The sequence below is a fragment of the Gadus chalcogrammus genome, chromosome 13 (assembly GCF_026213295.1).
Source record: "Gadus chalcogrammus isolate NIFS_2021 chromosome 13, NIFS_Gcha_1.0, whole genome shotgun sequence".
Lineage (NCBI taxonomy): Eukaryota > Metazoa > Chordata > Actinopteri > Gadiformes > Gadidae > Gadus > Gadus chalcogrammus.
In genome coordinates, this window is record NC_079424.1 from 4,870,577 (window position 1) to 4,884,711 (window position 14,135).

At 48.5% G+C, this 14,135-nt stretch overlaps 1 protein-coding gene across 2 annotated transcripts; it reads right to left on the bottom strand.

Moving 5' to 3' along the window:
- Positions 1-288: 288 nt before the first annotated feature.
- Positions 289-11,057, bottom strand: itgb7 (integrin, beta 7). 2 transcript variants are annotated; one of them, XM_056606836.1, is made up of 16 exons: positions 10,485-11,057; positions 9,075-9,178; positions 8,307-8,383; positions 7,298-7,487; positions 6,963-7,133; positions 6,305-6,546; positions 5,527-5,682; positions 5,146-5,241; positions 4,967-5,056; positions 4,352-4,507; positions 3,523-3,710; positions 2,458-2,675; positions 2,120-2,327; positions 1,775-1,965; positions 1,352-1,512; positions 289-700 (listed from the first exon to the last, which is right to left on the bottom strand). In XM_056606836.1, the coding sequence occupies exons 2-16, from the start codon at positions 9,157-9,159 to the stop codon at positions 632-634; spliced, it is 2,298 nt and encodes a 765-aa protein (XP_056462811.1). In that variant the 5' UTR covers positions 9,160-9,178; positions 10,485-11,057; the 3' UTR covers positions 289-631. The 2 variants fall into 2 exon arrangements, with proteins under 2 accessions (XP_056462811.1, XP_056462810.1); XM_056606835.1 differs by having other exon boundaries at positions 9,075-11,057.
- Between the last annotated feature and the right edge of the window lie 3,078 nt (positions 11,058-14,135).

The following is a 14,135-nucleotide window of genomic DNA, read 5'->3' on the forward strand; positions in this document are numbered from 1 at the left end:
TAAAATGTGTGTGTCGGCTTGAGGTTGTACTCTAGACTTGTGCGTGTTTGAGATACAAATGACGACAAACAAATGTATATGAATGAATAGTATTCTCATTAAAAAAATAAAACCAAAATATGAGCTCAACCTAATGTTGAATGCCAACATATATAATTTACCAATCTATTATTTGACATTTATTTTTATTGTTGGTGTTTTTTAATTGCTTTAATTGTGGTTCGAGTTATTCAGCACATCACACATTATTAGTTATAAAAACTTGGAGCCGGACAAGAAGAAGTCACCTACAATTTTATTGTCAAAATAAAATGTATATTACATAGCCTACTAATATGAATCTGTCTAACGTATTGAGTGAGACAACTGCTCGCTGGATTGAATCACTCATCATGCATATACAATGACGAGTGCAAAATAAAATGTATATTACATAGCCTACCAATATGAATCTGACTAGTTTACAAATACATATGAAAAACGGAATAGTCAGAAAGAAAACCTAAATGTAAAACAAAATGTAATATAGAAAAATCATATATATAAATATATATATATCAAAACAGTGAATTGTTTGAAAATGTTGCAGAGTGTATGGAGTGAGAGAACAGCTCGCTGGGTTGAATGATCATCACTCATCATCCATATGCAGGGGATTCATCACAGTGGTGGTGGCACCTTTGAACAAGGGATTGCGAGTCTGAAACAAAGAATTATAATACAGGTTAGGGTTCTTAAAGACACTCACCGGATGACATGAGGGGATCGGACAGAGACAGGTGATCAGACAGACAGGTGATCACACATGGAAGGGTGTTCAGACACATAGAGGTGATCAGACCGACAGGTGATAACACAAAGACAGGTGATCAGACACAAACAGCTGATCAGACAGACAGGTGATCATACAAACAGGTGATAACACACAGACAGGTGATCAGACACAAACAGCTGATCAGACAGACAGGTGATCAGCTGATCAGACATACAGGTGATTAGACAAACAGGTGATCAGACAAACAGGTGATCAGACATGGAAGGGTGTTCAGACACATACAGGTGATCAGACAGACAGGTGATAACACACAGACAGGTGATCAGACACAAACAGCTGATCAGACAGACAGATGATCATACAAACAGGTGATCAGACACAGACTGGTGATCAGGCACAAACAGCTGATCCGACATACAGGTGATCAGACAAACAGGTGATCAGACAGACAGGTGATCAGACACAAACAGCTGATCAGACAGACAGGTGATCAGCTGATCAGACATACAGGTGATCAGACAAACAGGTGATGAGACACAAACAGGAGCATAATGGCAGCATAACGTTGTGCCTCACCTCCTTCCAGTTGGTCTGCTGCTGGGATGCGACGAAGCTTTGGTACTCCCGGCGGTAACTGAGCTCGAGAAGCAGGCGGCTGATCAAGATGATCAACAGGCCGATGAAGAGGATTCCCGACACGGAGCTCCCGATGATCACCCAAGTCTTGTCAATAGAACCTGGTCCGAGGAGGATATCATTGATCAATCACACAACACCCAGCTCAATGTGTCACATGTGGAGCTTACAGAACGCGTGTGAGCCTCACAATCTGCCCATGATAAGAACAGCTTGGATACTTATATTATTTTAGTTTATGTTCAGAGTATTATGTTCAGAGTTCACCCAAACTCTGCATAGCCTCCCCCTTACCACTCCCCCAACACACTTATTTTCTACGTCCATGCACTTAAAAATAAATTAAAAGTTAGCATTGCTCACTGGGCATTTCGGCGTAGCGGAGGTGGACGATGCCCTGGGGAGTCAGCGTCACGTCGTACAGGAAGGACTGGAAGCTGCAGTAGGCGTCCCGAAGCGCCTTCTTATGTCTCAACACCGCCCCCTCACAGGGGACCCCGCAGGCCTCAGCGACCTCTTCCTTCTTGTGTTTGGAAAGGCACGTCACACACTTCCTGCAGATCCCCAAGAGAGGCACCCAGACTAGTCAGTCGGCGCAGGGCTGCAGTCGTCCCGATTCCACCGCAACACCTTTAACCCTCATAATGGTTTGCACTGAAAACCGGGACGATTGGAAGCTTTCCTTCTTTAGTTTCTATCCACACTCACTCGTATTTGGTGCAGTTGTTGGGAATGTGGGAGCAATGGTCCCCGTCAAACCCGCCCTTGCAGACGCATCTGTTGCAGAGACATTCCCCACTGCCGCTACAGGGACTGCCTGCCGTCTGGCACCGGTCGTCGAGCGTGGAGCAGTCGCAGGCCTCCCCTCCGTAAGCGCCCGAGCAGTTACACTTCCCACAAACACACTTCCCGTTTCCTGAGGAACACAAATGTGGCGTGCATGTATTCACCGCGATGGACACAGCGTATTTATGCATACTTCCTGTGCGTTCGGAGTTGTGCATTAATGTTCTTGTTGTCTGACTCATGGTCAGGGCTTCCCCTACCGCCACACAGCTGCTGGTTGCTTTTTACGCAGTTGCTGTCGTCACACTCGCAGAATTGTCCGCTGAAGCTTCGCTGGCACGCACACTTGCCACACTCGCAGCTGCCGTGGCCACTGCACAGCTGAGAGGACCCGCCATGACGGCACTTCTCGTCGAGAGAGACGTGGTCCTCACTCTGAAGGCAGTCGCACGTCTGGCCCAGGAAGCCCGGGTCACAGCTGAGGATCACACGGCACACTGGGTGAACACGGGAACGCGCGCACCGACAACCAACAAAACCAGCGGCCTCGGGTGTCCGTTCACAATGTCATGAATGGAACCACGGGCAGAAGTTTGAATGCTGATGGAGTGCTTGAGTTCAGGCTTCCTCAGCAACCGTGCAAACAAGTTATAAACAAACATTCAAATATACATTAAGGGCATTGAGCAGACCCTTTTATCCAAAGCGACGCACAATGAGAAAATTTTTCAGTAGAAAGAGAAACCCTATATTGTGTCGGTAAAGTAAGGATAGAAACAAGGGCCAAGCCCTAACAATAGCCAGGTTAACATTCCCTGTATGCAACAAAGATATCGAGGATAAGATGCTACACAAAGTAAGTACTATTTTTAAGTGCAAGGACATACAATAAGTGCGTACATTGAGTGCCAGGACGTACAACATACAAATAAGTGTGTACATTAAGTGCCAGGGGGTACAACATGTGTGGCAACATACAATAAGTGGGTAAGGTGAGTGCACTTGGCCCCTCTTACCCTTGGCCCACCCAGGTACCTGCCATGACAAGTGCGTTAGGTGTCTGGGGGTTGGGGAGTGTCAGAGTCACCTAGACTCTGGTGCAGAGTCTAGGTGAACTCTGAACAAGTGAGTCTTGAGTCTTTTGAGGAAGCTGTTGAGCGCCTCTGCGGTCCTGACATCGGCAGGGAGCTCTTTCCACCGCTGCGGCGCCGAAAACGATGCCGTCGAGACAAGTATCCCGTTTTTTTTTTTTTCAAGTGGGGTACTGTTCAGCACATGTACTTCACCTTTCTCCCAGGGAACACAACAGCGTCGAGGAGCATCACCTGCAGATGCCGCAGCGCAGCGTGCCGTGACCGCTGCAGGAGGGAGACGCCTTCTCTACCGGGCCGCAGTCGCACTCGCACTTCATCTTCACCTCGACCTTCAGCCGCTCACTGATGCCCTGAACGGAGAGGTGGAACTCTGTCTGCTCCAGACACCTGGACATGTTCAGCTGGACGTAGAAATCCACCTGAGGAGGAGAATAGATGAGTGGTTAGGGTGGGGTTAGACTAATCTACCTGGAGGAGAATAGATGAGTGGTTAGGGTGGGGTTAGACTAATCTACCTGGAGGATAATAGATTAGTGGTTAGGGTGTAGACTTATCTACCTAGGGAGAATAGATGAGTGGTTAGGGTGGGGTTAGACTAATCTACCTAGGGAGAATAGATGAGTGGTTAGGGTGGGGTTAGACTAATCTACCTGGAGGATAATAGATTAGTGGTTAGGGTGTAGACTTATCTACCTGGAGGATAATAGATTAGTGGTTAGGGTGGGGTTAGACTAATCTACCTGGAGGATAATAGATGAGTGGTTAGGGTGGGGTTAGACTTATCTACCTAGGGAGAATAGATGAGTGGTTAGGGTGGATTATCAGAGGGGAGGTTGTGGGTTTGATCCCCAGGGTCTGTAATCAACCTGGAGGCAGAAATCTCTTGAAAAGGAAAGGAAACGTAGAAAGGAAGGGAGGAAAGGAAGCAAGGGAAGGGAGGGAGGAGAGGAAACAAGGAAAGGAAACAAGGAAATGAAGGGAGGAAAGGAAACAAGGAAAGGAGACAAGGTTCCCAACAGACACCAGTCAGTAGTGGGAGGGCTCTCAAGGTGTGGCCCACCTGCTGGTTGATCTTGATGTCCTTGCACTCTGCTCTTTGGCTCCAGGGCCGAAGCCCGGGCGGGCCCGGGCTCGGGCTCGTGCAGTGGGCCTGGTAGGCCACCTCCAGCCCCTGGGGGGCGCCATGGTGCTCCAGGACCACGCTGGAGGACAGGCTCTGCACACACAACACAGGACGGTCACTCTGCTACCTGGATGTGACAAGTGCTCACTCACGCACACACACACACACATGCACGCACGCACGCACGCATGCACAGACGCACGCAGGCATGGACACGCACGCACACATGCACGGACACACGCACTGCACGGAAACACGCACATACGCTCGCACGCACACACACACACACACACACACACACACACACACACACACACACACACACACACACACACACACACACACACACACACACACACACACACACACACACACACACACACACACACAGCTTCACAGCCTGATGAAGGTGTTGGTCTACGTTCTATGCAGCTCTTAACTTGCTCTTAACTCCTTGGTTGTTCGTAATGTACGATTCTTGATTTGTTGTGGGCCGCCTGGCCTTCAATGACAGAGGTATTGTTTGTCTATCGAGGGCTTTGGTATACGCACATTGTAAGCATTTTTGATGATCTGGACCACATTGCTGGAATCGCTCTCCAGAACTCCGACCACAGACTGTGGGATCATTTTACTCAGTTCCTGTCCAGGGAGAAGATAAACCATTAAGAAAGAAAAAGTGAATGACAAAGAGAAGCAACCGACTCTGAATGTTCGCTCTCTGGGAGAACCTCATAAGCTGCAGAAATGTTTTTGGTGACGGCGAATATGAGCTGGATGTTGTTGGCGGTAAGGACCCGGGCCAGCTGTCCGATGGAGGGGTAATCCTGGAGGAGAAGAGAGACATCACACTGGTTTATCTGGAGACAGAAGCTGGCCTGGTCCTTTGTTGGGAACACAACGTTGATGCTGAGTAGGGATCGACCGATATGTTTTTTGAGTACCGATACCGATTTTCTTTTCATCAGTTCATTTATTGAACTGTCTGTAAATCATGCCGAAGATAAATAAATAAATAAATAAATAAATAAAAGAATGCAGATGCGATACACGTAGAAAACGCAAATATCGGCCGATATATCGGTCGATCACTAATGCTGAGGGACGCTTACGAATCGCGTCCCATCGTAGAGGCCGCTCGGAGAGAGGTGGCAGTGGCCGTCTGGAGGCTCGCTGAGGCCGGCAAGACGCCCGTCCCCCGCCATGTGGAACGTGTCGTCAGACGTGTACACCAGGATCTTGGTCCCGTCGTCCCAGCCAATCACGTCCTGCCCGCAGAACCACAGGAAGTAAACAAACAGCTACGGAGTGGGACCAGAGAGGAGGGAGAGTGGGGAGAAGAGGGTAAGGAGAGGAGGGAGAGGGGGGAGAAGAGGGTAAGGAGAGGGGGGAGAGGGGGGAGAAGAGGGAGAGGAGGGAGAGGGGGGAGAGGAGGAGAGGGGGGAGAGGGGGGAGAAGAGGGAGAGGAGAGGAGGGAGAGGGGGGAGAAGAGGGTAAGGAGAGGAGGGAGAGGGGGGAGAAGAGGGAGAGGGGGGAGAGGAGGAGAGGGGGGAGAGGGGGGAGAAGAGGGTAAGGAGAGGAGGGAGAGGGGGGAGAAGAGGGTAAGGAGAGGAGGGAGAGGGGGGAGAGGGGGGGAGAGGGGAGAGAGGGGGGAGAGGGGGGATGAAGGAAAGGGGGAGAGGTGGGAGAGGGGGGAGGGGGCCCCCAGAAGTCCTCATGGGAAAGCGGGTGTGATGTGTGGTGTGATATGTGCTGTGTGACGTGATGCGATGTGTTATATGATGTGTTACGTAACGTGATGTGTTATGTGATATGTGTCAACTGATGTGATGTGTGATGTGATGTGCTATGTGTGGTGTGTGTTATGTGATGGGTTATGTTGTGCGTTACCTTGCAGACCGCGGCTTGCATGATGGCGTCAAAGCCTGACTCGGGTGAGTCCAGGTTGGCAGAGATCCTCTGCCCGATGACCTTTTTCTCGAAGGCCGCAGTGTCTGTTGTGAGGTTGAGGAGGTTCTGGAAGCTGAAGGCCGGCTGGCAGCTGGTGCCTCGGTGCGGACTGGGATCCCTCCTCTTCCTCTTCATCTGACTCACGTACGGCAACGCCACCTTGTCCACAAAGGACCCAAATCCTAAAATAAAGGAGAGAGCAGGAGTCTCACATCGAGGTCTCGTCACAAGGCAGAGATCTGGTAGTCTGGCTAATGCCAGACCAAGATCAATCGTAGATAGCACGTTGGTCTGGAGAAGCTGCTTTCATTTTCTTCAGCACAAGAGGCGTGATCAACGGGCCTAGTTCAAATGACTCTGTACGCGATTGGCTGCTTGCCGTCGCTTACCTGTCGTCATTGTATTAAACCAGCCAATAGCGCGCCAAGGGGAAAAGCCAGCTTGGTGATTGGCTCCCGCAAAAACGGATCGGAAGCAGAGAGAAATGTATTGCTCTTCTCCAGACTCTTGTGCAGGGCGAACTCAAATCGCCGGCAGAATGGGCGGGGCTACCCAGTCCAGAGATCTGGAGAACCAGGAGCTCCACGTCTGAGCTCACCTATCCGCAGTTTCTTGGTGAAGCTCTGCAGAGTGCGGACCATGTCCTGACTCAGCTTCTTGATCATGTCCAGGTCGTCCCCCATGGAGAAGGACAGGTCCATGAGGTAGTAGAGGTCGATGGGGTAACCCTCGGCCCGCTTGAACGACACCTTGAAGGTTTGTGGAACTCCTAAGATCGGTTGAAAGAAAAGCATGAAGGAAATAAGACAACATGACAAGGACGAAACACAAGGCCCACAGCCCTATCTATGCCATCCCTCCTTTTTAAAACATAAACAACTTAAAAACAGCATTTAGCATTTTGCTGTGTTTTTCTGGGACGACCGTACTCACCCACTCTGAGCTGAAAGTCTATCTGTTGGGGTCGGAGCTGGATAATGTCGTCAGAAGCGCTCAGCTCTTTGTCCTTCATAAGGAGTGTCTCGTCCGTCTCAGGGGGGTAGGGCTCTTTACAGCCTCTGCTGGTGAGCGCCTCTTTGGCATCGCAGCGCCTCTCGCTGGGCTCCCCGGCCTGCAGGAAGCCCTGGAACCACAGGGACCACGAGAGGAACGGAGTCACCCTGGGACCCCTGGATCAACGACTCGCTCTTTGGACGGAGCTCCAGATCGGATCCACGTTCAGTAAGGGGGGGCGACCGTTAAAATGAAGCTGAGCTTTTATTACCAGGCATCGTAAAAAGCTTGACATCAATGTTATTGACTCCTCTGTTTATCTTTTCATCTCCTCCATCTGACTACGCCCCTATGAATGTGCATGTTTATAGGTCATTTGATCTGGGTCTCGATAGTTCTCCTAATATATTTGCCTGGTTAACAAGTTTAGAACTCAACCGCTAAGCTGGTACTGACAGATTGATAATATTAATATATGCATCTATGTATGTGTATGCGAATATGCATGTGTATGTATATATATAATATATATATATATGTTTATGTATATATATTTGTCTGTGTATGCATGTACGGGTATGTATGTGTGTGTGTGTGTGTGTGTGTGTGTGTGTGTGTGTGTGTGTGTGTGTGTGTGTGTGTGTGTGTGTGTGTGTGTATATGTGTGTATATGTGTGTGTATATGTGTGTGTGTGTGTGTGTGTGCATTTGTGTGGGTGTGCATCTCTATACAAGTTCCACAGCCCAAACCACAACATAAACTGCCAGAGCGTTTCTCTCTCTTGCGACGCGTGGGAGAACCAGCATGCTTACGACGTCTTCACGTCGATCCAGGATCCAGCCCCACGAACGACTCCTGTGAGTCCTGTCCGTACGTCGAGCCAACAGAAAGACCCTGTGATGGACCGTGATGTCCCAGCTCTGCTGGAGGACTACTAGACCCTCTCACCTTCGCTGAGCACCAGGCACAGCCCGGGCTCTGGATGCACTCGCTGCAGCTCGGCCTGGGGACGCACGTCTTGGCTCCTGACGCACACACACACAGATGGGATTTCAGCAGCAGAGACAATGGCTGTGTTCGAAATCGTTCCCTATCATGGATGTGGTGCACTATATAGGGTGCTCGCCATTTTGCAGTGGTGTTCGAATTCTCAGTGGTTAATTTCATTCACTATGTAGGGGGCATAAAATACCCAAGATTTGAGTGCACATACGATACGATCCCTACATGTTACCCCCGTATACCACAATGCAATGCGGTTGTTCATAAATGTTCAGCGTAGTGTCCGTATTCTCGTTTGTTCGTTCCCTGCATAGTGCACTGTATCATAAACCCTATAAAGGGCATTGTGAGTGAGTGAATAGGGAACGATTTTGAACACAGCTAATATCAGAATCAGAATCTCTTTATTGTCATTGCAAAGGGTACAACGAAATCTAAATGCAATCCAGACGGTGAGAGTCACAAGAACATATATATATATAAATATATAAGAAAGGTAAAAAATGTATATGAACAAAAAAAGATAAAATATACAAATAACAAATAAGGATAAAGAATATGGATAAATAAGAATAGCAGCTGAGGTAAACGGTATTGCACAGTAGTGTTGTCCAGTTTTTAGTGCAAATTGCTACATTCAGGGTGATTTTAAGGTGCTTGTGAAAGAATGTGAATATGCAGCGCACAACAGTGAGGTGTGGCCGGTCTGCTCACCCAGAACTCCTCCCAGCGGGTGCAGAAGTGGCAGAAGGATTGACAGCAGAACCATCTGACTTTCTGCGGGCCCACGGACGAACATCCTCCGGGGAACCTGAGGCCTGGCCATCAACAACGCTTTCACTTCCTTACCATTTAATACAACGTTTAATCTCTTACAAACAGGGGTCTCACACACACACACGCACGCACGCACGCACACACACGCACACACACACACACACACACACACTCTCTATCTCGTGTTTCTAGAATGTAGTGTGGTAGAAATTAATGAGCATATTCTATGGTAAACCATGATTATTATTAGGCTTGTATATCTAATGGTAGAAAACATTTAAAGGGTCTCTGGATTCTTATCCAGGGCTGTTCACGAGGCCTGGGAGTCTTGGGTCAGAGCAGGAGTTGGGGCCCTACCCCAAGAGCAGGAAGCTACTGAGACAATGCATGCTGACTCCACTTCCTGGGTCCTAGACTATCTCGGTGACCATCTGTTTAGAAGAATTTGTGTTTGATTATGTGTGGACACCTAAAAAACAAGAAACTGCTGAGTACTGTGCTATTGTGTGTTTAAGAAGAGGCTGCAATCTGTTGACGACCAGTAACTCTATAGACCTACTCAGGCTGTTGTCGTTGTAGTATTTCTGCACGATAAAGTCTTTCGTCAATTCTTGCTCCGGACCCCTCGATTTGTTTTACTCTCTCTCTCTCTTGAATTAGTCTAAGTGTTTATATCTCGATTAATCTTCAACAGTAGCACTTAAAGCAGTTGCTTTGCAAATTTTCTTGCACTTTTTGGCTTGTGACTCCCTTGTTGAATAAAAAAAAAAAAAAAAAAAAGCTTAAAAAGCTTAAAAAGCTTCAGCCTAATGTGTGTCATGTAGTAAGGTCTGCTACAAAGCTGCAGGTGAAGAGCCACAAACCCAGGCCGCATGGCTGCTCAGCGGTTCACTACTAAAACCTCTAAATAGTAAAAATATATAGTATATTAGGATTAATCATTTAATTTAAAGATGCATTTAAATATTTATCAAAATGCGTGATCACCCATTTTGCGTAAAGTTAATCCTTTGCATTTTATTAATTTTAATAGTTTAGATTAATTAAAGTCAGTCAAAGACCTATTCAAAATCTCGACAAATTGGTGCTTGATTTCAACATATTTAGAGACATATTACATGAACATTTAAGGCATTTAGCAGATGCTTTTAGTACATATGGTTATATGTTTTATTTAATTAGTAAGACTACATCACAAGCTGTATCCTGAATCCTCCTAAAACCTTTTGCTCTCTCATCTTATCCCTAAGTTGAAGATTTAAAACAAGGTAACTGTTATTCACCTTAGCATGAATAAACTAAACTAAACTAAACTAAAACTAAACTAAAGGAATAAAAGTCTCTCACCTGTGGGCGAGATGTGATGTGAACGTGCTGTAATCTCAAGGTGCTTCCTCCTACCAAAGATCTCGTTTGCCCAGAGGGCGACGCTGAGCTGAACCAACCCACGCCTTTCTGACACAATCTGATTTCCACTTCTGTTCACCAATCAGGCTCACTTTTCAGAGTATCTAGTCGTGTCTTTTAACTTGGAAATCCTGATCAATTTTAAAGGTGCAGGCTTCTTACAAATGCAAGATGTATGTGTGAAGATGGATCAAATGATGAGATACAGACAGGCAACAACCCAACCCAGAGGAAACACAGCACTTGTTGAACAAGCACCGCTAGAAAAGGGAAACAGCTCAAAGCAGCAGCCCCCTAGATCAACATTCATGCTCTGTGGTCTTCTGGTTCCAGGCACCCTGAACTTCTCCTTGTTGCTGTTACTAACGCTGGTTTCTTCAATGGGGGCATTAGTTCTGAACTAAAGAGGTTGTTATCTCTCATACAATACAAAATTTGTTCGTTACAACAGATAAGATACAGACTAACCTACCCGGGTAGTAGTACGATTAGAGAAACACACATATCTGGATATCCCCCCTGAACTAGACATTCCTTGCTCAACCAATCCCACAACTCCTTTCCGTTTTGTTTGTAATTTTCCAGACTTCTATTTTGTATTACTGTTAATGTTGTTTTATGATAAAAGGCATTAAAAATGCTAAACTATTCAACCGACACCAACTCTCTTCGTGAGTCATTTAGTGTGTTAACTTCTCAAGGACCTGGACTGATGCTAGCATCCTATTTACCCATTCCGGCTAAGAGCACAGGTGCTACATTACCACTGACATTATCATTGGGTGCACTCACACTAGGCCTGGCCGTGGCCGTGTGGCCGTTTTCACACCTAACCGTGCTCAAATGGCCCCATTGTTCTCTGGCCTGTGCGTGTCGGCTCATTAGCATCTGTACCGTAGCGGCCCGTGCCGTAGCAGCACACCTCTCCCAAGTGGCCAAATTGGCCCGGCCTGGCCAGACTGGCCACACTGGCAGATTTGAGCACGGTTAGGTGCTAAAACGGCCACGGCCACGGCCAGATGGCCTAGTGTGAGTGCACCTAAGAGTCCTTTTGAGTGAGTCCATGCTCAAAAAGAAGCCACTTCTTGAAGTGCACCTCCTTGATCACTGGGAGGTGCAAATGAGCAAGTTCAGAACATTGTTGCTAATAAGCTGCCTAAGCAATGTAAAAAAGACTCGATGAACAACAGTTGCTTTGTATCAAAAGGTTCACTAACAGTGTGTGCAAATCATTTTCGCTGAAGAAAGATCCTATCAAAGTGCAGCTTTCTGCAGGCCCACATGGTTTGTGGGGGACAGACATCACAGCATGCCTCACCATTGGTTACCGCGAAGGGCCACTTTGACCCAGACCAACATACAGAAATACACCACACGACCACAGCAGACAACAGACACAACAGAAAACAGACAGCAGACAGCAGACAATCAATGGAGTTCTACTCACAGGAGTTCTACTCACACCAAAACTCTTCCTCCTGCTCCTCCTCTCAGTGTTCTGACTCCTCCTCCTCCACCCCCTCTCATTGGTCTGACTCCTCCTCCTCCTCCTCCACTCAGCGGTCTGACTCCTCCTCCTCTCAGCGGTCTGACTCCTCCTCCTCCTCTCGGCGGTCTGACTCCTCCTCCTCCTCCCCCTCTCATTGGTCTGACTCCTCCTCCTCCTCCTCCTCCTCCTCTCAGCGATCTGCTTCCTACTCCTCTCAACGGCCTGACTCCTCCTCCTCCTAGCGGTCTGACTCCTCCTCCTCCTCCTCTCAGCGGTCTGACTCCTCCCCCTCCTCCTCTCAGCGGTCTGACTCCTCCTCCTCCTCCTCTCGGCGGTCTGACTCCTCCTCCTCCTCCCCCTCTCATTGGTCTGACTCCTCCTCCTCCTCCTCCTCCTCTCAGCGATCTGCTTCCTACTCCTCTCAACGGCCTCATCTGTACCCAAGAAGTACCTGAGCCACCAAACCCTGCTATAAATGAAGCCAAAGTTGGTGATTGATACACATTGGCAACACGAGTTGGATAATCATTCAAGTAATAAAGCTGTTGTCCCGTTTCTTCTATCTCTTCCCAGCTATAACATGTTTGATTGAGAATACGCCAGCCTGCCTTACTCCCAGCGGCCGCTGGGGGGCAGTAGCCCCCGTCGCTCCCCCTGGCAGCCTGTGTGTTTGGCTCGGTCGGAGGCGTAACTGCCTCCTCCTCCTCTTAGCGGTCTGACTCCTCCTCCTCCTCCTCTCAGCGGTCTGACTCCTCCCCCTCCTCCTCTCAGCGGTCTGACTCCTCCTCCTCCTCCTCTCAGCGGTCTGACTCCTCCTCCCCCTCCTCTCAACGGCCTGACTCCTCCTCCTCCTCCTCCTCCAAGCGGTCTGACTCTATGACGTATGCAAACGGTCTCGCTTCCTTTAATCTCGACGCACATGACAATTAGGAACCGCAGACAGGAAACGATCTTAAAAAGGGTAGCAGTGTGAACGAGCAGGAAACTACGTAACACTCTGACAGGAACGAGAGACCACAAATGTTATGAGCTCAGTAGAGGGAAACAAAAGGGGTTTGTGTGAAGAACACAACTAATCGAATCGCCTCCTCTTCTCCTCATCTCCAAAGACTCACTGCCCCATGGCGTTCATACATGAGCTGATGACTCATCTGTACCCAAGAAGTACCTGAGCCACCAAACCCTGCTATAAATGAAGCCAAAGTTAGTGATTGATACACATTGGCAACACGAGTTGGATAATCATTCAAGTAATAAAGCTGTTGTCCCGATTCTTCTATCTCTTCCCAGCTATAACATGTTTGATTGAGAATACGCCAGCCTGCCTTACTCCCAGCGGCCGCTGGGGGGCAGTAGCCCCCGTCGCTCCCCCTGGCAGCCTGTGTGTTTGGCTCGGTCGGAGGCGCAGAGGAACGGTTGAGGCTTTGGCCTCACAAATCATGCACTAAAACTGTCGGTGCAAATTTTGTTAGATTTTATAGCAGTTTAATCAGCTCAATGAATCTTTTAATGGGCTGAAATTTCAGAGCACAAATGGCAAAGGCTGTGATAAATTGTGTGTTGGGGGAGGGCCCTCTCCTTCGCTCTCTCTCTGGCCTTTGAGCTACAAACTACACCTATTGTCGGGGGGCACATTACCCCCCAACCCCGCTAGTGGACCGGACATTATGGAGATCAATCCTGTAGCATTCCAGGGGCATTCTAACAAGATTATTCCCAAGAAGTTAAAGAGTGAGCCTTTCAATTGGCTGGTCATCCTAAAAGGTTTGTCACCCGGTTGTTGCACAGAGCTGCATCTTACGCTGGTGCCTCCCACAACATTTGACATGCATTGACCCTCCTCCCTCTCCTCCCCCTCCTCCCTCCTCTCCATCCTCCCCCTCCCTCTTTCCCTCTTCCCCTCTCCATCATCCCCCTCTCCACCCCCTCCGTCTCCTCTCTCCTCCTCCTCCCCCTTCTGGTGGATTCCACTATTCTTCATGTACCCCCCCTCCCCCCCTACACACACCCTGTAGCCAGCTCTATGGCTCTCTGCATCCTCCTCCTCCTCCTGGTTCTTTAGCTCTAGTTCCTGACCTTCATCTCCCTATCTCTATCTACTC